Source organism: Myotis myotis, unplaced genomic scaffold, assembly GCF_014108235.1.
Source record: "Myotis myotis isolate mMyoMyo1 unplaced genomic scaffold, mMyoMyo1.p scaffold_m19_p_1, whole genome shotgun sequence".
In the NCBI taxonomy this organism is placed as follows: Eukaryota; Metazoa; Chordata; class Mammalia; order Chiroptera; family Vespertilionidae; genus Myotis; species Myotis myotis.
Window position 1 is genome coordinate 160,621,987 of NW_023416313.1, and position 21,937 is coordinate 160,643,923.

The window sequence follows — 21,937 nt, forward strand, 5'->3', positions numbered from 1 at the left end:
CTTTAACCATTTAGGAACACCGGCCAGGGCACAAGTTATAGAAGCAAAATGTTCACCAACAAGAAATTGTTAAATCTAAAGACTAATATATCTACAAAAATATTCACTGCAGTGCTGTTTAAAATTACAAGAAAATGAAACACAAGTGTCCAGGATCTGTTAACAAATTGCAATGTATTCATAACAATAAAATACCATTCAGGCATTTAAATAATGATGCCATAAATATTTACTGAACTGGAAAGATGTCCAAGTTATATTGCTAAGCTAAAAAAGTTATAGTAATACATATTGTAAGATTCCTATTTTTAAATAAATTAGATATAAACATGCACAAAGACAAAAGACAAGATAAATATATTTATAGTCTCAGTGTGTGGTAGTATTACAAATGATTATTTTCTTTTCATTTATGTATATTTTCTAAAATTTTTATAGTACTAAATATATACATATGAGCAATAAGAAAAAATCCAATGGACAGTCTCCGCTTAAAAAAAAAAAGTAATGAAGTCTGCCATGCCTACTTATTTTTAGGTTAAAATTCTGTACAATTATAATAGGGGGAGGGAGGGTGGAGATACTTCTAGAATGGCAAAATAAGGACTCTGAAAATACACTCACCCATAAAAGCGACAAGAATATGGGCAAAAACTATCAAAATTAACTTTTTTGGAACTCTGGAAATTCTACAACTGTTTCCTGAAGAAAAATAAATAACTGAAGAATAATCTCAGTAAGAAAAGTAGCTGAATCCAGGAGAAAAAGCAAGCTTGTGGTGTTTTTGTTCACCCTAATCCTATGCCCATTCCAAGGTCCTTGAAATCAAAATGCTCACAGCTATAACAACTGTGAAAAATAGAAGTTTGGCAACCACTGGGGGGAAAAACAAGTTTGGAGGCCCCATAAAACCCAGAGGTCTCTGCAAGGTGCTGAAAAGCTCCATTCCCAGGGCTTAACATTTATATGGCCTCACTCAGTGGGAAGGACCCTATACTCAGGGCACTCTCAAAAACACTTAGCAAGTGTGAAAGATCCTAGCTGCCCCGCCAGTGTTACTGGGTGAGGCCATCAAGAGACTAAAAACTTAAAAAGAAAAATTGGAAATAAGATGTCCATAGGCGTTTTGAAGAGTTCTAAGCTATCCCTGGAAATCTAGAAGGCGAGGAGTACATGCAGGGTCATGCATGTATGTGTGAGACTGCACACATGACTGAGAGAGACCTGAGAAGACCCTACTCACTCACCTCTGGCTGATCTTCAGGCTCTGCACAACAAAAAAGTAAAAGTCAAGGCAGTTTTAAATTGTGACAGAAGTCAGACATTAGGCCAAAAATTGCATGATTACATTTACATGAAATGAACAGAACAGGCAAATCCTTAAAGACAGAAGAATAGTGGTTGCCTAGGGCTGGGGCTAACGGCTATGCCGTTACTTTTTGGGGTGATGAAGAAGTTCTGGAACTAGATAATAACTGGTGGTTGTTAATATACTAAAAACCACTGAATTGTATGTTTTAAAAGAGTAAATTCTGAGATATGTATATGTCTTACTAAAGTTGTTAAAAATTAAAAGCTTTAATCAGTTTTGTAAAAAGCATGACCCAACATGGGTAACTATATTATTTCTTCTATATTTTTAACTGGCAAAGTTTTGATGAATTAGTTATTGTGAATTATTAAATTTTTAAGCATATTTATAGACTTCAACCTATCTCACTTTTTCAATATCTCTTCCAGTTATATTCTATTATAAGATAATTTTAGGTGGAGTTGAAGATTCTTTCTTAAAAGTTTCTTCCTATTTACAAGCAATATTTGTGAAAAATAATATAACCAGAACCACTTCAAAATGAAGCTAGAGCTGCCACCCCAGGGCAATTGCCTTGCACATCTTACTCCTCAAATCTTTGGAATGGGCCAAATCCACACTGTATTCTAAACGACTGTTTGCAAAGCTAACAGAAAGGCAGAGTGCCAGACTACCAGACTAAAAACTAAAGACATTCTTTAGAATTAGCACCACCATGTAGAGCAGAGGTTCTCAACCTGTGGATCGCGACACCTTTGGGGGTCGAACAACCCTTTCACAGGGGTCTCCTAAGACCATCAGAAAACACATATATAATTACATATTGTTTTTGTGATTAATCACTATGCTTTAATTATGTTCAATTTGTAACAATGAAATTGGGGGTCACCACAACATGAGGAACTGTATTAAAGGGTCACGGCATTAGGAAGGTTGAGAACCACTGACGTAGAATGAAGAATAATTTAGCTTATTTGCACTAATAGAAATTCCTTCCTTGACTTATTAACATCAACAGGAATTCCTTGCTTCAATTCATATCATTTCCCACCTCCCTTTCTCATAAATACCCCTTTTTACCTCCTAATCAGAACATTTTCTGGGTTTCTGCCACAATCAGTGATTCCCAGGATTGCAATTCTTCCTGGATCTCAAATATATTCTTTTGCCTGTCACCTTTGCCTTTATTTTTAAAAGCAAAGCTGAATATATGTATGGGATAGTAATTACAAAAACAATACAAAATGATTGCAGAAAATATGAAAAATACAGAAAACACAAAGAAAAAAATAAAAATCACTCATATCACCATCCAGGGAAAACCATTATCAACATTTCGGTGTACAGTTTCCAGTCTTATTTCTTTTTAAATGTTAGCATACAAGATAATTCAAAATACACAAAAATAAGAAAGCTGAATTCCCTACTATACTTACGACTTTTTCTCCAGTAAAGGTAAGATTTGTTCCGTTCTCCTTAGCCTTTAAACATTAAAAAAAAAGAAAATTAATTCAAAAATTTTACTTTACTCCTAGAAATATTTAACAAGGAAAACAATTACCTCCTGCTTTTCTCCTAAAAGAGGCAATCGATGCACAGAATCCCCAGAAAAGCTCTATGAGAGAAATATAAAGCTAAAATTAAAGATATATAATAAAAGTGTATTTCTAAAGCCATAAAAATGGTTAAAGCAAAACACATTAAAACAGGAAATATAATAACACTAGAGACCCGGTGCACGAATTTGTGCATGGGTTGCGTCCCTTTGAGCGGCCTGCAGGGATCGGGCCGAAACCCACAGTCGAATGCTGCCTGCAGCTCCTACCTGCCACTCCCGCTCAACCCAGCCCTACTGTGCCTGCTGTGGACTCACACCCAATCAGTCCCAATCGGGAGAAGCTCACGCTGCCACAGCAGCACTCACAAGCCATGAGCCCTGCGTCTGATGCCCTCCCAAGGGGAGTGGCCTGGAGGTTCAGGCTGAAACTGGCTCTCCGACATCCCCTGAGGGGTCCCGGATTGCGAGAGAGCACAGGCCAGGCTGAGGGACCCCACCAGTGCACAATCGGGCCTGGGAGGGCTCCAGGGCATGTCTGGCCCATGTGGCTCATTCCCAATCGGCCGGATGCCAGCAGCAAGCAAATCTACCAGTCAGAGCATCTGCCCCCTGGTGGTCAGTGCACCTCATAGCGAATGGTCAACTGTCTGCCCCCTGGTGGTCAGTGCATGTCATAGCGAGCAGGTTAGCAGCCTTAGCATATCATTAGCATATTATGCTTTGATTGGTTGTTCGGTTGTTCTGTCATTCAGTCTATTTGCATATTACCCTTTTATTATATAGAACTAGAGGCCCAGTGCGCAAAAATTTGTGCACTCACGGGGGGGGGGGGGGGGGGTATCCCTCAGCCCGGCCTGTGCCCTCTTGCAGTCTGGGACCCCTCAGGGGATGACCACCTGCTGGCTTAGGCCCACTCCCCAGGGGATTGGGCCTAAGATGGCAATCAGACATCCCTCTGGCAGCCCGGCAGCCCTCAGGGGATGTCTACTTGCCAGCGGGGAGCAGGCCTAAACTGCAGCCAGACATCCTTAGCACTGCTGAGGAGGCAGGAGAGGCTCCCACCACCACCGCTGTACTGGCAGCCATCAGCCTGGCTTGTGGCTGACAGAGCTCCTCCCATGTGAGAGCACCCTGACCACCAGGGGGCAGCTCCTGCATTGAGCGTCTGCCCCCTGGTGGTCAGTGTGTGTCATAGTGACCAGTCATTCCCAGTCCTTCTGCTGTTAGGGTCAGTTTGCATATTACCCTTTTACTATATAGGATAGAGGCCTGGTGCACGGGTGTGGGCCGGCTGGTTTGCCCTGAAGGGTGTCCCGGATCAGGGTGGGGGTCCCACCTGGGTGCCTGGCCAGCCTGGATGAGGGGCTGATGGCTGTTTGCAGCTGGTCGCACCCCCTTCAGGTTGGGGGTCCCCACTGGGGTGCCTGGCCAGTATGGGTGAGGGGCTGAGGGCCGTTTTCAGGCTGGCGGGTGACTGAAGATCCCAATCTCTCCTTTTTTTCTTTTTTTTTTTTTTATTCTGGGATTTATTTACCTTCTATGGCTGTCACTGGAGCTGAGAGCCGCTTTAGCTCTGAGGCTTGGCTCCAGCTTGAGACCTTGGCTGCTGAAAGCAGGTATCTGGGTTTGTTTGGCTTCTATAATTGAAACACTGTTGCAACTCCAGCTCTGAAGCCCGGCTGGCTGAAAGCAGGTTTCTGGAGCTTGTTTAGCTTCTATAATTGCAACATTGTTTCTTACAGTGCAGCTCAGAGGCCAGCAGCGGCAGGTGGGGAACCTTGGCTTCCTCCATCACTGGAGCAAGCAAGCCTCCTGTTCGCTTCAGCTGCTTGGCTGCCAGCCGCCATCTTGGTTGGCAGTTAATTTCCATTTTGCCCTGATTAGCCAATGGGAAGGGTAGCAAAGTTACGGTTAATTACCATGTTTGTCTATTATTAGATAGGATTATTATATAGGACTAGAGGCTCGGTGCATGAAATTCGCGGGGGGTGGGGGGGTAGTCCCTCAGCCTGGCCTACACCCTCTGCAATCCAGGACCCCTGGCTCCTAACCACTCGCCTGCCTGCCTGCCTGCCTGATCACCCCTAACCCCTCTGCCTACCTGCCTTATTGCCCCTAACCCCACTGCCTGCCTGCCTGATTGCCCCTAACTGCCTCTGCCTGCCAGCCTGATCGCCCCTACCCTGACCCCCTGCCGGCTTGATCGCCCCAACCTCCTCTGCCTTGGCCCCCAGCCTAAGCTGCAGTCTGGCCTCCCTCTGCAGGAGGCGACCTGGCGGATCAGGGGAAGGTGCCGCCCCCATTACCCCACTGCTGCTGCCACTGCTAGCCTGAGCGTTGGCCCTTTGCAGCCGCTGCAGCTTTGTCTGGAAAAACATCCAGAAGGTCATCTGAAAGACGTCCACCCTAATTAGCATATTACCCGTTTATTAGTATAGATGACATTGACAAACAAAAGATTTTCAATTAACCACAAACGAGTGAATAAAACCCTGCTGGGAATTAAAAATACTACCAAAGCAAACTGGCCACTCAATTCTGCTATAAGAATTATAGATTATTTAAGAATGCCAAACCTTAAATAAAAGATATATGCTTTGGATGGAGGGATCTTATAGTTTCCCATCATTCTGCAGATAAGGAAAATGTGGCTCAAAGCTACAAAGCTTTGGATTTGAACCTAAGGTTCCTAATTCTTTGGTCCACTGCTCCTTCCACCGCCACACACTCCCTAGCTATAAAAAACCTACTCTAATTATAACATTTACCTTTCTTACCAGTTATCAGCAGGTGAGGCATTTTCCTGCCTGAGTAAATAGCACGTATTTCAACTGTTACATTAGACCAGCGGTTCTCAACCTGTGGGTCGCGACCCCTTTGGCGGTCGAACGACCCTTTCACAGGGGTCGCCTAAGACCATCCTGCATATCAGATATTTACATTACGATTCATAACAGTAGCAACATTACAGTTATGAAGTAGCAACGAAAATAAATTTTATGGTTGGGTCACAACATGAGGAACTGTATTTAAAGGGCCAGAAGGTTGAGAACCACTGCATTAGACTGAGGAGAGGAAACCTTACCAATAGGGGTATATGCCAACACCCTGGAAAGATGATAGCAAATCTAAAATTAAGAAACTTCGGGCAACAGTATACAATAGGTAGCTTTCCCAATGAATTCCAGCAAAGGCATTCCGAATGATTCTCCTAGCCTGGGGGAGATGGGGGGATAAATTTGGAGAACAAACAGAAAACCCCCTACTCAATATCACATTGTTCCTAGTTTTCTTTTTCTACCATTCTTCCACCACTACAAGATATGTTCTTTTTCCTCCAAGTCCATAAAATCCAAGTTATAATAAGAACTCAATCTTTACAGTTCCATTATCAATTACTTCATTTGCTTATTACTAATTATTCATTAAAGCCTTATCAATAATCTACTTCTAGTAACTAGACAGAAAACCTAGCTCTCCAGGAACTTCCTTGCCTCTTCAAGGAAATTCGCTAAGTATTCTGAAGCAATATTTAAATTCAGTAAACACAAAGCAAAGGCTATAGTTATAGTAACTATTTTTAACACCTATAAGATATATAATTTTTGATTAAAAGATATATTTTTGTTTAAAAATTTGTGTCTAATCCTATTTCTAAGAGAAGATAATTTTATAATATAAATCCCACTTTTATCTGTAAAATTCAACCCTTTCACTTCAGGTCTGTAGCAGTAAAATCGAAAAATGCTGACTTTTCTGGGGATATACCAATTAGCTGAGATGACAAAATAATTAAAAATTGTGGATTTCAAATGTCCATCAATGGATAAACAAGATGTGTTATATATGTACAAGGAAACATTATTCAGCCTTAAAAAGGAAAGAAATTCTGATACATTCTATATGGATAAACCTTGAAAACACTTCGTTAAGTGCAAGGAGCCAAACAAATATTGTTATAATTCTACTTCTGTAAGGTATCTAGAGTAGTCAAATTCACGGATACAGGGAGTAGAATAGTTACCAGGAACATGTGTGTAGGTGTTATTGTTTAATGGTTATAAAGTGTCATTCAGGAAGACTAAAAAGTTCTGAATATGACTAGTGGTTATAATTGCGAAACAATGTGAATGGTGCACTTAAAATTATTACAATGGCAAATTTTATGTTATGTATCTTTACCAATATAAAAAAAAAATTGGGGTTTGCTTTTTACACACAAATAAAGTACATCCTTTTTTATGATAAGAAATTATTTAAGTGACTGGCTATGCACCAATCAAAACATGCTTCTAACTTATTTCTGTCAGAAGATCGAACTGAGGAGCAGGAAATAGATATCACCAAAAATACCGGCATTACATTTTTTCATCTTTTCTATTTCCCTCCAACTACTACCAAACATTACCTGTGCCTTAAAGAGTTCACTACAGTTCTGGAACAATTTTGATGATGTTTGATATTTCCCAGACAAGCCCTTTTTTTCCCTAAGGTCTTCCAAATATTTCTCCATTTCTCCTGTCTGGAAAAATAAAAAAATACAAAGTATTTAACTTACTTTCACAAGTAAGATATTTAAAACATATAGATCACCTATTATACAAATATAGTTTGGGGGTTATTATTTTAAAAATTAACAGCACCTAAATTAACAGCAAATAAAGACTCTATATAATAGTATCCTAGACTCTAATAGTGTTAGACTCTAAAGAAAGAGTAGTTCCTCTAAAAATTCTAGTAAAACTGGGAAACAGACTCTAGGCAGCGGTTCTCAACATGTGGGTCGCCACCATTGGAAAACACATATAGCATATCAGATATTTACATTACGATTCATAACAGTAGCAAAATTACAGTTATGAAGTAGCAACAAAAATAACTTTACGGTTGGGGGTCACCACAACATGAGGAACTGTATAAAGGATCGCGGCATTAGAAAGGTTGAGAACCACTGCAGAGGGTTTTGTTACAAGAAAATATACTTATATGATTTTTACAATCTCAATAAATGCAGAAAAATCACTTGTCAAAAGTCAACATCCATTCATGATTAAAACTCTTAGCAAACTAGGAATAAAATGGAACTTCATCAACTTGATAAAGGCCATCTACCAAAAAGCTATAGCTAACATCATACGTAACAGTAAAAGACTGACTGCTTCTTCCTTAATATCAGGAACAAGACAAGGATATCCACTCTTACTACTATTACTCAAAACCACATTGGAGATTCTAGCCAGGCCAATAAGGTGAAAAAAAGAAAAGGTAAACAGAATGGAAAGGGGGAGGAAAGGGGAGGAGGGTACCATAAAAATAATACAGCTAACAAATATGGAGATAACAGAGGGATGTGAGGTAAAATAAGTACATGGGTTTCTTCAACTTTGATAGCTGTGAATCCTTTCCCCCCGCACACGCGCGCATGTATGTGTATACTGGTGTGTGTGTGTGTGTGTGTGTGTATATACATATAAAAATATAAATATATATATAAATAAATGTCACAATAAATTTGGTTAACATTCATCACCTCAAAAATACATGTATATGTTTACAAGAGTTACTTGACTAAATTAATACCACCAATGAAAAGATATACTTGTGCTCATAAGCTAAGATAGAGCACAAAATTGTTGTAGCCATTAATAGTCCACTGCTGATACTCTGAAAAAACTCTATTTTTCTGGCTTCACTAATCAGTTCTGTGTATTTTTCTGATATCTATATGCCTAACCTTGCCCTCTTTTTCCTAAGGTCCAATATCACATCTCTATCTGCTTGTCATTTCCATAATTTTGTCCCGTGACAACCCAAAATAATTTTTACATTCTTAACTTATACTACCTATGAAGACTGGGTCTGCTAAGCTCTTGACCAATTTTATCAGAAGTTTCAAATATATGAAGTTTTTAACTGTAAATGCATTAGTGATTAGGAGAAAAAGATCATCGAACAATATTTCAAATTATATATTTTTTATTATTATCGATTTTTTACAGAGAGGAGGAGAGAAGGATAGAGAGTTAGAAACATCGATGAGAGAGAAACATCGATCAGCTGCCTCCTGCACACCCCCTATTGGGGATGTGCCCGCAACCAAGGTACATGCCCTTGGCCGGAATCGAACCTGGGGACCTTCAGTCTGCAGGCCGGCGCTCTATCCACTGAACCAAACTGGTTAGGGCTCAAATTATATTCTGATATTATCATCTCTCTAAATTCTTCAGTGCTTTAGTCCTCCTCCTATTAATCCTATCCAATGTTGTATAACAAATGCAAAAAACAATTAACACCACAAAAAGATAATTTAAACCCTAATATTAGGCAGAGATTTAAAATGTTTATGGTTTGAAAAACTGACTGAATGGTAGATATTTTTAAGACCAGTGAGATTATCTTTGAAAAGAAACCTCAAGAATAGTAGGAGAAATGTAATAAAATAAAATAAAGAAAGAATGAAAAAGGCCTAAAAAATTCAATCTGGAGCCATAAATCTTCAATGCTCAAGTTCAGTGTACAATGGTAATTCTGAAAGTATGGTCCAAGGCTCCTTTCGTTTATGAGGTCTATGAGGTCAAAACTATTCCCTCCCCTCCTTCCTCCTCCTCCTCTTCTTTCTCATCATCATATGTTACTTGCTTGCCATCATTATCATGTTATTTGCCTTCTGCTAATAGTGCAAAAGTAATGATGAATAAAACTGCTGCCCCTTATCAGGAACCAAGGCAATGGCACCTACCTGTACTAGTACTCATTGTACTCTTCATAGTCACAAACTTGCATTTTTTAATTTTTATTTTTTATATATTTTATTGATTTCAGAGAGGAAGGGCGAGGGAGAGATTGAAACATCAACGATGAGAGAGAATCATTGATTGACTGCCTCCTGCACGCCCCACACTGGGGATCGAGTCCGCAACCTGGCCACGTGCCCATGATCGGAATCTAACCCGGGACCCTTCAGTCCACAGGCCCACGCCCTATCCACTGAGCCAAAACAGCCAGGGCAAAGTTGCAGTTTTTTTTAAAAAAGCTAGTTTTATGTAAGAATGTCCTTGATGAAGCAGTAATCATTATTAAATTTATTAAATCTGAACTTTAAAAAAAATTATTTATTGACTTGAGAGAGAGAGGAATTGGGAGAGAGAGAAGGAGGAGGAGAGAGAGAAAGAGAGAGAGAGAGAGGGGAAACATCGATTTGTTATTCCACCCATCCATGCATTCATTCTTTGATTCTTATATGTGCTCTGACCAGGGATTGATCCACAACCTTGGTTTACTGAGACAATGTTCTAACCAACTGAGTTACCCAACCAGGGCTTAAATCTGAACCTCTGAGTACAATGCCTTTTTAATATTCTATGAGACAAAATAGGGAATGTGCAAAATACTATAAATGATTATGTCAAGATAAAGCACTTTGCAATTGTTTTAACTTACAAGCTAAACTGTCTACTTCTTTCATTTACTTGAAACAATGACTGACAAACTAGTTATTCAGACTTGGTTAGTTGGAAGATATTCTCTTGAAAATGGGCAAAGGGAAGCTGTCACTTCAAGGAAGAAAACTGACAGTATTCATTGCCAATGATAAAATTTAAATTTTCAAGTAAAAACTGAAATTTTGGGAAACCTGCTATTTGCCTCACCATAAGCTTAACAACTTCTAATACTTAAGGAGGTTCTGATGAAACTGAAGGGTGATACTTATAAAAATAATTTCAAGTTAATTGTAAAATGAGTAAATATTTGGAAAGTTTATATAATTTTACCAACCAGTATTTTCTAAATGACCAATGAATGATGTTACAAAATCAAAGATGGTGGAGTAAAAGTCCATTCAAAGTAAAAACACACCAAGTTAATTTACTATAACAGAGTAAAAAAAAAAAAAGTTCACTGACATGGTTTCAGATTCCACATTACCACTAACCTTTATGAAATTCCACTTGCTACATTTGAGTATTGAATCAAAGAACAATATCCACAATTAACTGAAAACATTTAAAAAATATTATTCCGCTTTTCCAACTACATATCTGTGTGAGCCTACAGTTTGTGCACAGACTTCTACCAAAATAACATTGAAACAGACTGAATAAAGGATACAAGATTCCAGCTGTCTTCTACTATCCCAGACATTAAATAAAGAGATTTGCAAATATACAAAATAATACCACTCTTCTGGTGTGTTTTTTTTTAGTTTTTTATTAAAACTTTTTTATATTAACATGCAGTGAGTTTATTATTGCTGAATAAATATTTATTATTATGAATAAATATTTCTCTATTTTCTCAGTTTTTTTTTTTTTTTTTTTTTAAATATGGAACACTTCACCAATTTGCATGTCATCCTTCCACAGGGGCCATGCTATCTTCACTACACCGTTTTAATTTTAGTATATATGCTGCCGAAGTGAGCATAGTTTTAATTTTTGATATAAATACAATATGAACAAAGGCGTTTTGGAGTCTACACAATATTTAAATTGTTACAGAATTCTGAGACTAGAAAGTTTGAGAACTGCTGGCAATTAACTACGTCTGCAACTTGGGAAGCATGGACTCTAGTTTGTTTTTCTCCTCCATGGCTTCATGACACTCCTTCCTCTCTTGGATTAGGGCCTGATCATCTCTAAAGTCCAAGAAAAGTCTGTAATTTTATGTTCCTTACCTTGAAGTTGTAGATTTCATTGTAACAATCAGCACTTTTCAGATACCAGGTTATATTCAAAGATACATCACAAGGTTCTCCATCAACTATAAAAGAAAAATCTTTGTGAATAAAAGATAAACCCCACCACCCCATTTATTTTCTGCTAAAATGAGATGTTCATAGGCCATCTCTTCTCTGAGCAGAAGGTAATGAAGTAATATATGCAAAAACAACAGGATATTCTTCATATGAAATTAAGTTACCCCAAAAAGAAAAAGCAGTTAAGCATTTTTTAAACTTTGAAACTGTATCTATTTTTATGCTTTAAAACAATGTTTCTCAACCTGTGGGTCGCGACCCCTTTGGTGGTCGAACAACCCTTTCACAGGGGTCGCCTAAAACCATCCTGCATATCAGATATTTACATTACGATTCATAACAGTAGCAACATTACAGTTATGAAATAGCAACAAAAATAATTTTATGGTTAGGTCACAACATGAGGAACTGTATTTAAAGGGCCAGAAGGTTGAGAACCACTGCTTTAAAACCTGGATTTCTGTAGGGAAAAATCTGGAAACAATAAAGCAGTTCTAAGTTAAAACCAGTCTTCTATTATCATTCAAATATTTATTGAGCAGAGCACTTAAATACAATGCTACATGGCACTGTGATAGGCCAAAGATGGAAATAGGAGGGAAAAATTAGGAAAACCCTTAAAAAGACTCCATTCTAGTTGGAGAGAGAAGGAATAACAACATTAGAGATATCACAAGGCAATATTCAAAATAGTTCCACCAAGGAGAAAATTCATGGTTTAAACCTTGAAAGATACGAAGATTGGGTAGGAAGAACTATGAATAAAAAGCAAACCTGGCGGGGGAAGGCAGAAAATAGCAAAAGCAAAAATACAAAAGTATTATTCTTTTCAAAACCCACCTTAAGAGAAACCTCAAGGAACCTTACGAAATCATAAACGCCTCATTAACTTAGTCTGGAACACAATATTCTAGTGGACCAAGGCATTGGAAGATTTGGAAGTGATTCCCTGTCTGGGGGGGGAAGGAGGAGGGTCAACATTACCTTTTACTTTGCTTCTTGCTATAGAAAGGAAAATATACTAGAGATTCCAACTTTATGCAAACATGACAAATAAACATGACTGCACCTAGGAACCTATTTTGGTTCTTACAAAAGCAGCATACCTAAAGTTATAATCTTTTACTTTTTTTGTTTTAAATTGGTTTTTCAAATTAATGTTTAAATGACACACTTTTACAAGGTTCAATTAAAATCTGATGTGCTGAACAGAATTTATGGGAACGTAAAAGGATATTGCTAGCTTGCTATGAACTACTCAGAAGAACCATACAGAGGCAGGATTAATTAAATAAAAGCCGGTAAGAAGTACCCCTAACCCAATTGGTGTGGCTCAGTGGGTGAGCATCGACCATGAACCAGGACAGGGTACCCGCCTGGTTGTGGGCTCTATACCCAGTAGGGGGCATGCAGGAGGCAGCTGATCTATGATTCTCTGTCATCACTGATGCTTCTGTCTCTCTCCCTCTCCCTTCCTCTCTCTGACATCAATAAAATAAATTAAATCAATAAAGAATAAAGTTTAAAAAAAGAGACGTGTCCCTAAAGAGGAGATTTGCAAGAAAACTTTGCTGTAAAAATACTACTATTTATGTTAGAACTTTGATGGGATGGCTTTAAGAGATCATGAAAATGGTCCTGCCAGTGTCATGGAAAGTTATATAACACACCCACAAAAGTATAAGATCAGAGACATGGTAAATATGAGAAAGCACAGAAGTGAAAGGTAATGTAAATTTTAAGGAGCTGCAAATCCTCCAAAAACAATGAAATGTATGTAGCTTCAAAATATGTAGCTTGTGTAACTTGGCAAAACACCACTAGATAAAAAAACAGGTGAGAAAAGACTGTACATAATAAAAGTAAAGAATAGCATACAGGCTGTAAAGACAGAAAAAGTCCTTTCCTTTTCTTTGCTCTGGCCTTCCACAATTTGAGAAGCACCTGGTAATTAAACCACAAGATTATTGGCTCCTCTGATTCAAACAGCCCTTCTGTTCAAACTACAGGACAAGATAAGCTACTCCCAAGGCTACATCCTTGCATCCCCCTCCTCCTCCCTGCTATTTTATCAACACAGGAATAATTCATACCAAAGTAGTCTCTAGTTAGTAGAAAAGTTCCTTTCCCTACTCCCCTTCAAACAAGCCTTTTGAACTCTTGACTTTTGTTCTAAGCATGTTTTACAGGCATGGGAAAAATACTGATAAGACACCTCCTTAGGACATCTGTGGGACTGTCTCCTGGAAAGCAAAGTAACTTTTCAAGACAGCCCGCCCTGGTATCTGCTCAACTTCAACAGAAGCCTCCCTCCCTTCTTTGCAATAGCCACTGCTTAAAAGAGCAAGCAACCTTTGGTTCCCAGCCTTGTACTGACTAGCAATACTTGGCCCTTTGCTCCTTTGAAGTAAAAAAATTTTCCTCTCTGCATCTCTTCTTCTAATTGCGAATTCTTTCACAGCCTCAGTCACTAGCCAAACTGCAACACAGCCTGTCAGACAAAACATAAAACACTGCTACCCCTAAAAGCTACTCTAATCTAGTAAACCAACCTCGTAAGAAAGAACAGTGTGTCAGAGTAGATTTGATTTAAATCAAATTTAAGTCATTTATCAGGTGATTATATAGTCCTCCTTCAACCCCAGTAAACTCAACTAGAGAAAGATCCTTTTCTATCACTTCCCTGCTGTCTCAAACAGTGCCTGGCACATAGTAAGTTTTTAATAACTACTTACTAAATTATTAAAAGGATAAAATCATCAAACCAAGTTTGCACTTCATGGAGAGAGCTATGCACAGAAATATACGTGGATGACTTAGATTTTTATCCTTGATCTTGAAATAGAGCTGCCTATGTTCTCTGAAATAAAGCCAGTTTCAGAAATAAAAGGAAGCTTTTCTTTAATGCACAATGGGATATTTTGGATTCAGTGGATTTTAAACTGGACAGACTGGTTTTGTTCTACATAACCCCTATTTCCTAATAAAGAATATCTTTGAGTTTCCTCTTGCAAAGATCCAAGTGGTAAAATACTCCTTTTGCAAACAAAAGATACACTATGCATATTCTTTCACAGCCAGTGATCTGACAAACCTACGTCATATGTTCAGTAAACATCCATCAGGCACACAAAAGCAAAATCGGTATTGTCTCTATAACTCAGAACAGATTAAAACACCATGCAGGCAATCAACAAACCCAATTTGTCTAACTATACAGCTGACCCTTGAACAACATGGTCTGAACTGCATGGGTCCACTTATACATGCCTTTTTCCCCCCCAATAAATACCCGTATTGCTTTCATCAGCAGTTAGGAGCCCAGGGATGCAGAGGGCTGATTTATGCCATTTTATATAGGAGACTTGAGAATCCTTTGATTTTAGTATCTGTGGGGGTCCTGGAACCAATCTATCCCCCACAGATACAGAAGAACAACTTAAGTTTTGGGGGAGTCAAAAGTTATACATGGATTTTTTACTGTGTGGGGAATCGGAGCCCTTGACCCCCTCATTTTTCAAGGGCCAACTGTATACAGGAAACACCAAGAAAACGAGAAAAGGAAGTTCACACAAGTAAATATTCTGAAGATTATTCAGTGAAAGGACCTTAGTTATACCACATATGTTAAAGCCTAGACAGTGGACTATGAAATTTCAGAACTTATGTTGAGAATAAGCCAACAGAGGTAGAAAATAGGTAATTTAAAAGTTTAAAGATCACTCAAAAACTCAAACAAAAACTTCATGAAATGCAAAAACTCACATTTCAGGAAGATAGTGGTATTTTTGAAGAGGATCTTTCCAAAACTAAAATAATTTTTTCCCTGCAAAGATAAAGGAGAAAGGTAATTAGCATGAGAACAATTCCCAAGGCAGAAACTAAATAGTATAAAAACCTAAATTTATCAAATGTTCAAGCTCATTTTCTTATCAAACAAAAAAAAAGGCAACTATAGCCTCCCTTATAATAAAATCCCACGATATCCAAACTGCAGGATTTTGAAATTTGGTACAGACACGACCCTCCCCGCTGCCCAGCTCCTCAGGCTATGAGGCAGGTACTCTAGAAGGAAGGCTGCAAGAAATCCCAAACTAAATCGTCACAGGAGGTACTCCGTCTTCAGCTCATCCCCTTTACCCACTCATCACTGGCCAAAATAACCAATCATTTAAAAAAAAAAACACAAACTATGCTATGAGAAGATAGCCAGATGTAACTCATTTTAGTAACAAGTAAACACCTAAAATTGAGAACCTAAAGTTCTCCACCAAATGAACAAAAGCTATCGTGCTTGCCACATAAAAGTTCAAGTAGGTTTGGGGCATTTCAACCCGTGAGCGGAGCAGAATGCAACAAAAAGGCCGCGGTGGTTTCAGCCAGTGCTCACACTATTCCGCATGTCCTGCCTGCATCTGATTGCTACCTGCTCACAGGACGATGGCTCTCATGCCAATGGAGCTTAAAAAGGGGGAAGGGGACAGACAGAAAGGGTAAACCTACCGAGCTAATGGTCCACAAGCAAGACCAGCCTTACCATATCAAATTTTAGAATGCTATGTCTTCCACTTTAGCCGTTCTAGGATTAGAATACATTTTGCTAATGCCTAGGGTTCCTAATCACACGGCAACACTTAGAATAATCATTCTAAGGTTCCAACGAAATCATCCAACTTCGTGCGTAGAGTTATCCAGCAACAAAAACGTGCAGAGGGGAGGAAAGAAAGACGCCTGTTTACCTTTCCCTCTTCCCCAACCCGGGGTCCCTGAATTCTGGAAAACTTCACCTGGAAGAGAAACCACTCCAGCCCTGTACATCGCGGGTACCTGTCTCAGGCCAGGCACCCAAAGTTCTCTGACTTGGCTACGAAACCGCTCCCCGCTCCCGGCGTGGCCCCGACACTCCCGCTCATCCACCCACAGAAACTCGCGGCTTTCCGCTCCTGGGAGGTGGGTCCCAGCGAAGCAACCGCAAGGACACTCCCGGCGATCCCACCCCTTTGGAAGCGGACTTTCGCAGAGCCTTCATGGACCCCTTGGGCCGCCGTAGCCCCACCCCTCGCTCCTCGGGGCTCCTTGGCTTCGGAACACTCACCGACGGTACTGGAATGTGCCACTTGGACCGGTCGGCAGCAGCGACGGGTACCGGCCCTGCGCCCCAAAACGCCCATGGGGACGGTGGAGCCCCCAGAAGAAGAATGACAGGCAGCACCTGAAGCCACGCAGCCGCCGCCATCTTCACAGCCTTGGAGTGTCTACCGACAGCATTTCACCTCCTTCCGGCTCGTCCCGCCCTCTTCCGGCTCTGCTTGGGGAGGGGGGAGGGGGCGGGCCGGATCATCCGGGTCCTCGCGCCCTCGCGAGGTTCGTTAATTTGGCGACGCAGCGGCCCCTCCCTCCTGAGTCGTCACCGCTCGGTGCGAGGCTTTGGGGGAACTGCGCAGGCGTCGTTCTGTCATTTCCCCCTCCCTGGTCACCTTGGTGAGTTCGGATGGTCTCCAAAAGCCGCCCCCCTCAGGCGGCTCTGCTCTCGCCCAGCCCTGCACAGGTTTGGGGACGAGGCCAACACCCCATGAGTGTTTGGCTCTCCTCCTCCTATTCGCTCCTGCCCCTTATCCCGTCTAAGTCAAAGGACTTCGGGGCCAGAAGTCCGGGAAGCCGCCGTCATCTGGCTGCCTGGTTAGGGTCTAGCAGTGCGTTATCGGTGTCTGGAGTTTTAATGACTGGAATTTGGCGGTGGTGCAGCATAAGCGATTCCTAAACTGGAGAGTATAATATATGTATAACCTCTTTTTAAAAGCCCCTTCTAGCCCTGAAAAGTGTGACGCTAAGTGCAGGGTCTGGGTGGAGAACATAAAGCCCCAGCAAAGACCTGGCCGGCACTTCCCACTCAGAATGTAAGGCGGGGAGGGAGTGGGTCGGTTTTCTGTAAATGGCGCGACCGGCGCTGAGCTAGACCTGCAGAAGCCTCGCCGCAGTCAGGCAGGGCCGGCCATCTAGGTCCTTCCTGGCTCATGCTCTGAACATTTTCATCCGCTAGAAGTCGGCGTACACGCCCCCTCTGCTGCAAAGGCAGTTTCGGTTTCTGACGACAGCAGTTTCTCATCGGCCACTCATTACCAAGAAAAAATTTGCCCAATAAAATAAGTCCCTAGAGAAACGCTTGGCGGGGCCTGGGAATTCCAGGAAGAAGAGTCGGGTTGTCACTCCTTACGTATTTGGAGGGGACTCCCCTTCCCAGACACTTGACGACGGGGAAGTGCTGGTGATGGTTTAGAACGAGGGCTGTCCTCGTTCCGAAAAGGTCGCCAGGGACTCGGACCGAGAGCCGGGAGCCTGTGAAGTGACTTGGGAACCATGGAAGTTTCCGAAAAAGAGGAAATCAGGTAAAGACTCAGCGGTCCTGCAGGGACTGACTCCATGGCCCTGGGAGGCCTGCAAGCAACGTTCTGGCTTTGACGTTTTTATTGTTTGATTGCACTTCTTATCTGCATGCTTTGTATGTGTGCATTTACTCTTTGTCGGTTTTTTCTCACTTCCCCGGGGATTAGTTGATATTAATAGCTAGACCTTCATAAAATATTTTCAGGATGGTTAACAAACCTGGAAGAGTTGTGATCAGAATTCTAACCCATGAATTTCAAGCATGTTGCTTACAAAGTTCGGCTGTACCCACTTCTTCCCATGTCATTCTTTAAAGCTGGGAACTGCCGAAACCGGTTTGGCTCAGTGGATGGAGCGTCGGCCTGCGGACTGAAAGGTCCCAGGTTCGATTCCGGTCAAGAGCATGTACCTTGGTTGCGGGCATATCCCCAGTGGGAGATGTGCAGGAGGCAGCTGATTGATGTTTCTCTCTCATCGATGTTTCTAACTCTATCTCTCTCCCTTCCTCTCTGTAAAAAATCAATAAAATATATTAAAAAAAAAAAAAGCTGGAAACAGGAGGCTGCCAATTTCTTAATCTTTGCACACTTAATTAAAAGAAACAGTAACGAAGACTGAGGGATTTGATTACTTCCATGATAAATCATTTTTTTGTATGGCCAAGTATGTCTGTCTGGACTTGTTTTCATATTTTGAAATTGGTGTTCAATCACAGCTTTGATCATCTCTGCATGATGTTTTCCCCCCTTTATACCTTGTAGTTGTTAATGGGCATATGTTAAATACATAATCTCAATTAGCAATATATATACATTTTGTTCATGTTCTAGTCCAGAACCAGCTTTTCTAGAAAGTTGGTCTTAAAAAACACTGACACCTAGATTGTCATCATCATCTTAAAAAGCTGAAGATTTTTCTTCTACACCTGTTTCCCTTCTTACTCTAGCACCTTGCACATAACTCTATTGTAGCATTTGTCAGGTTGATTTGTGATTGTTGGTTAGGCTCTCACAGAAATCATGGACAGTCTTTAGTATCTTCCTCAGAACCCAGCATTCAGTAAGAATATTTGAAAATATTTTGTTGAATAAGTAAATGGATGGATTGGTTTTTGTTTGATTTGGGTTTTTTTGTTTGTTTTTGCTCCTTCAGATTTTATTGTTGTATTCATAGCCTTCACTAATTATTTTATAACTTTAATTTATTGGGGTGATATCTGTTAAATTATATAGGTTTCAGGGGTACAGTTATATAATACATCAACTGTATATTGTCTTGTGTGTTCACAACCCCAAGCCAAGCCTCCTTCCATGACCATTTTTCACTCATTATTTTAAAAGAACCCTTCCTCATAAGTGACAGTGCTCTTTTTCTACTAATTTCAGAGTAATCCCGAACGTCATGTTTTGTTCTTTACTACGGATGATGTCTAAAAGGATCCTGTCTATAGCACAGGTTATTGTGTTATGTGATGGCCATGACACAATTTTGCATTGCAGAGGTTTACTTCTCATGATCATACTATAGTTAGAGAGGTACAAATAATGGATTCTCAAACCCTATGTAAAATAACTGTCTTAAAAATATCTATTTATTTAGTGTTGAAGATGAAGCTGTGGATAAAAACATTTTCAAAAACTGCAGCAAGATTGCTTTCTACAGGTAAGGAGAGGAAATTAATTCCTTAGATTGAAATATTTCTGACATTATTTCAAAACTGATATTTAATAAATTTTGAGAACTGATAGGCTTTATAAGGAAAGAACTAATTAGGAAATTTGGTGATTAAGGAATTTATCCCAGACATTTGCCTTTAACTTTATATACCTACTGCTGTAGTATTTTTATCTTTATTATTGAAAGTAATACAGATGACTACTGTAGTATTTAAATTTTCAGTAAATAGGTTATTTTAAAAGTCAAAGCGTTTTTAAATGATGTTAAAACGTTGTCTTTTAATAGATAATACATTTACATGGTTCAAAAATCAAATAATATAAAAATATATATATTGAAAAATTATGTTCATTCCTGTTCCCTTACACCCAATTCAACATCTTGTCCTTATAACCAGATTAATTTCTTATTTATCCTTCCAGTAATTTTTGTGACTGCATATCTTCTTATATCACCATCCTTCTTATACCAAGTAGTTTTCTATCTACTATTGTGTATCTACCTCTTTTTTCCTGCTTCATAGTTTATTCTGAAAAGCTTTGCATGAGTATATGGGGATTGTCCTCTCTTTTTACAGCTATATAGTATTCCATTTGGGTAAATGTACTATAATTTATTCAGTTTTTCTCGTATTGGTAGACTTTGGGGCTGTTTTGATATACTAGCTCTGCCACAATGAAAATCTATGCATATGTCATTTCCTATACATGCAAGCGTATTTATAAGATAAATTTCCTGGAGTGGGATTACTGGGCCAAAGAGTAAATGTATTTGAAATTTTAGTTATTACCAGATATCCCTCCATAGGACTGTATCATTTTGTACTTCCACCATCACTATATAATATTGCCTGTTTCCCCAGAGCCTTGTGTGATCCTGAAATTGAAATCACCAAAAATTGTATCATATATTACAACTTTCTAATTTATTCACACTACTCTTGAGGAAGAAAATTCTATCATTTTAATTTGAACAAGTACCTTAGAGGGAACTGTATAGTGAACTCCTGATTACTTTGTTAAGCCACTAGATTATGTTGATTTCTATGAGAAATTATTGAGTTTCTATTAAAGTATACATTTCATGGAAAGAGGGAGTGAAATTAATAAGCTAATAAAAGTCATCTATGAAAACTGCCCTACCTTCTCAGTAAAGGGGACAAAGGACCATCTTTTAGTAGTGTTATGTCATAAACACTTTTATTAGTATTTTTCTTGTTACTACTAATTTTATTAGCACTCTAATAACAAAGTACTCCTGTTAGTACTTTATTGGAATACTATTACTGTCTGTGCCTAATTCACTTACTATCATAGTAAATTTTAATGACTTGTCCCTGGTAATATAGTCTATTGAACGTTGACAGTCACAAATAATTCTCAGGCATCTGTACACTTCACATCTGTAGGCGTCAGAAACAGCAGCTCTCCAAGAAGTCCACCTATCAGGCATTACTAGACTCAGTCACAACTGGCAAAGACAGCACCAGGTTCCAAATCATCAATCAAGCAACTAAGGTGAGATACAAGTATTTTCTACAAAGAATTATTTATTTCTACTTTTATTTGGGTTGAATGAAGTAAATTTCCACAAAGGCTAATTAAAACTATGTATGTTTTAAAAATAAACTTCGTTAGGGAAGTACTATAAACTTTTTCATGTCTAAGTAATATTACTTTAAAAGTAATATGAATATCAAGAGTATAGGTTGCCTGTATATCAGATGGTTTCCTAGATGTTTTACAAATGTTATTTCCTCTTAAGTAGTCTTCATATTACATTTCAAAGGCTTATCATATTATCCCCAATTTTCAGATAAGGAAATTGAAGTCTAAAAAGTCACTTGCTCAAAGTCACAGCTAGTAACCAGAATCTTTACTAGTGACAGCTTCTAACCAGGATTTTCACCTGCATCTGTGGACTCTATCAAGTGACCAAGCTCTTTCTATGACTATTACACAACATACAGTTGACCATGCAGCCTGAGTATGGTACAGATTCAGTGAATGTCCAAACCTCAAATTGTGGGTAGGCAAGAGGAGCAAGGGACTGCAGTTGAAAAAGCTTAGCCACAAATGTCCTATCTCCTGAGCTGCTTCACTGGCAGATCACCTTAGTTATTATATACTAAAAGATTAGAGCAGTATTATATTCTAAGTTCTTTTCCTCACCTGTCAAGTCACCAAACTACTTCAGATGGGCCATACAGATGGGCTTGACATAGAAGAAGTGCTATGGGCTGGACTAGGAA

At 39.5% G+C, this 21,937-nt stretch overlaps 2 protein-coding genes and 1 non-coding gene across 29 annotated transcripts in view; 1 reads left to right on the forward strand and 2 right to left on the reverse strand.

The window, feature by feature from the left end:
* Window positions 1–16,938, reverse strand: part of TMEM87A (transmembrane protein 87A) — a 47,841-nt gene extending 30,903 nt beyond the window's left edge. For 7 of the 15 annotated variants that reach the window (XR_004965998.1, XR_004966007.1, XR_004966002.1 and 4 more), the window contains exons 1-6: window positions 16,721–16,934; window positions 15,391–15,451; window positions 11,545–11,630; window positions 7,279–7,392; window positions 2,874–2,927; window positions 2,749–2,793 (exon numbers count right to left, since the gene is read on the reverse strand). Coding sequence is in view for 10 of the 15 variants with exons in the window: in XM_036298668.1 (XP_036154561.1) it covers window positions 2,749–2,793; window positions 2,874–2,927; window positions 7,279–7,392; window positions 11,545–11,630; window positions 15,391–15,451; window positions 16,721–16,861 (501 nt within the window). In the remaining 5 variants the exon portion in view is untranslated. Of the gene's footprint in view, window positions 1–2,748; window positions 2,794–2,873; window positions 2,928–7,278; window positions 7,393–11,544; window positions 11,631–15,390; window positions 15,452–16,412; window positions 16,548–16,720 lie in introns of those variants that run through there. The other 8 variants (XM_036298684.1, XM_036298677.1, XR_004966000.1 and 5 more) reach the window with 7 other exon arrangements.
* LOC118661391 lies at window positions 11,189–11,294 on the reverse strand. Its single transcript, XR_004969320.1, has one exon. It is a non-coding gene; the product is annotated as a U6 spliceosomal RNA (small nuclear RNA).
* Window positions 16,939–16,998: 60 nt separating the features above from the next.
* GANC (glucosidase alpha, neutral C) overlaps window positions 16,999–21,937 on the forward strand; it is a 77,325-nt gene continuing 72,386 nt past the window's right edge. For 6 of the 13 annotated variants that reach the window (XR_004965978.1, XR_004965979.1, XR_004965984.1 and 3 more), the window contains exons 1-3: window positions 17,069–18,011; window positions 19,609–19,671; window positions 21,095–21,203. Coding sequence is in view for 4 of the 13 variants with exons in the window: in XM_036298604.1 (XP_036154497.1) it covers window positions 17,983–18,011; window positions 19,609–19,671; window positions 21,095–21,203 (201 nt within the window). In the remaining 9 variants the exon portion in view is untranslated. Of the gene's footprint in view, window positions 18,012–19,608; window positions 19,672–21,069; window positions 21,204–21,937 lie in introns of those variants that run through there. The other 7 variants (XM_036298585.1, XM_036298565.1, XM_036298530.1 and 4 more) reach the window with 6 other exon arrangements.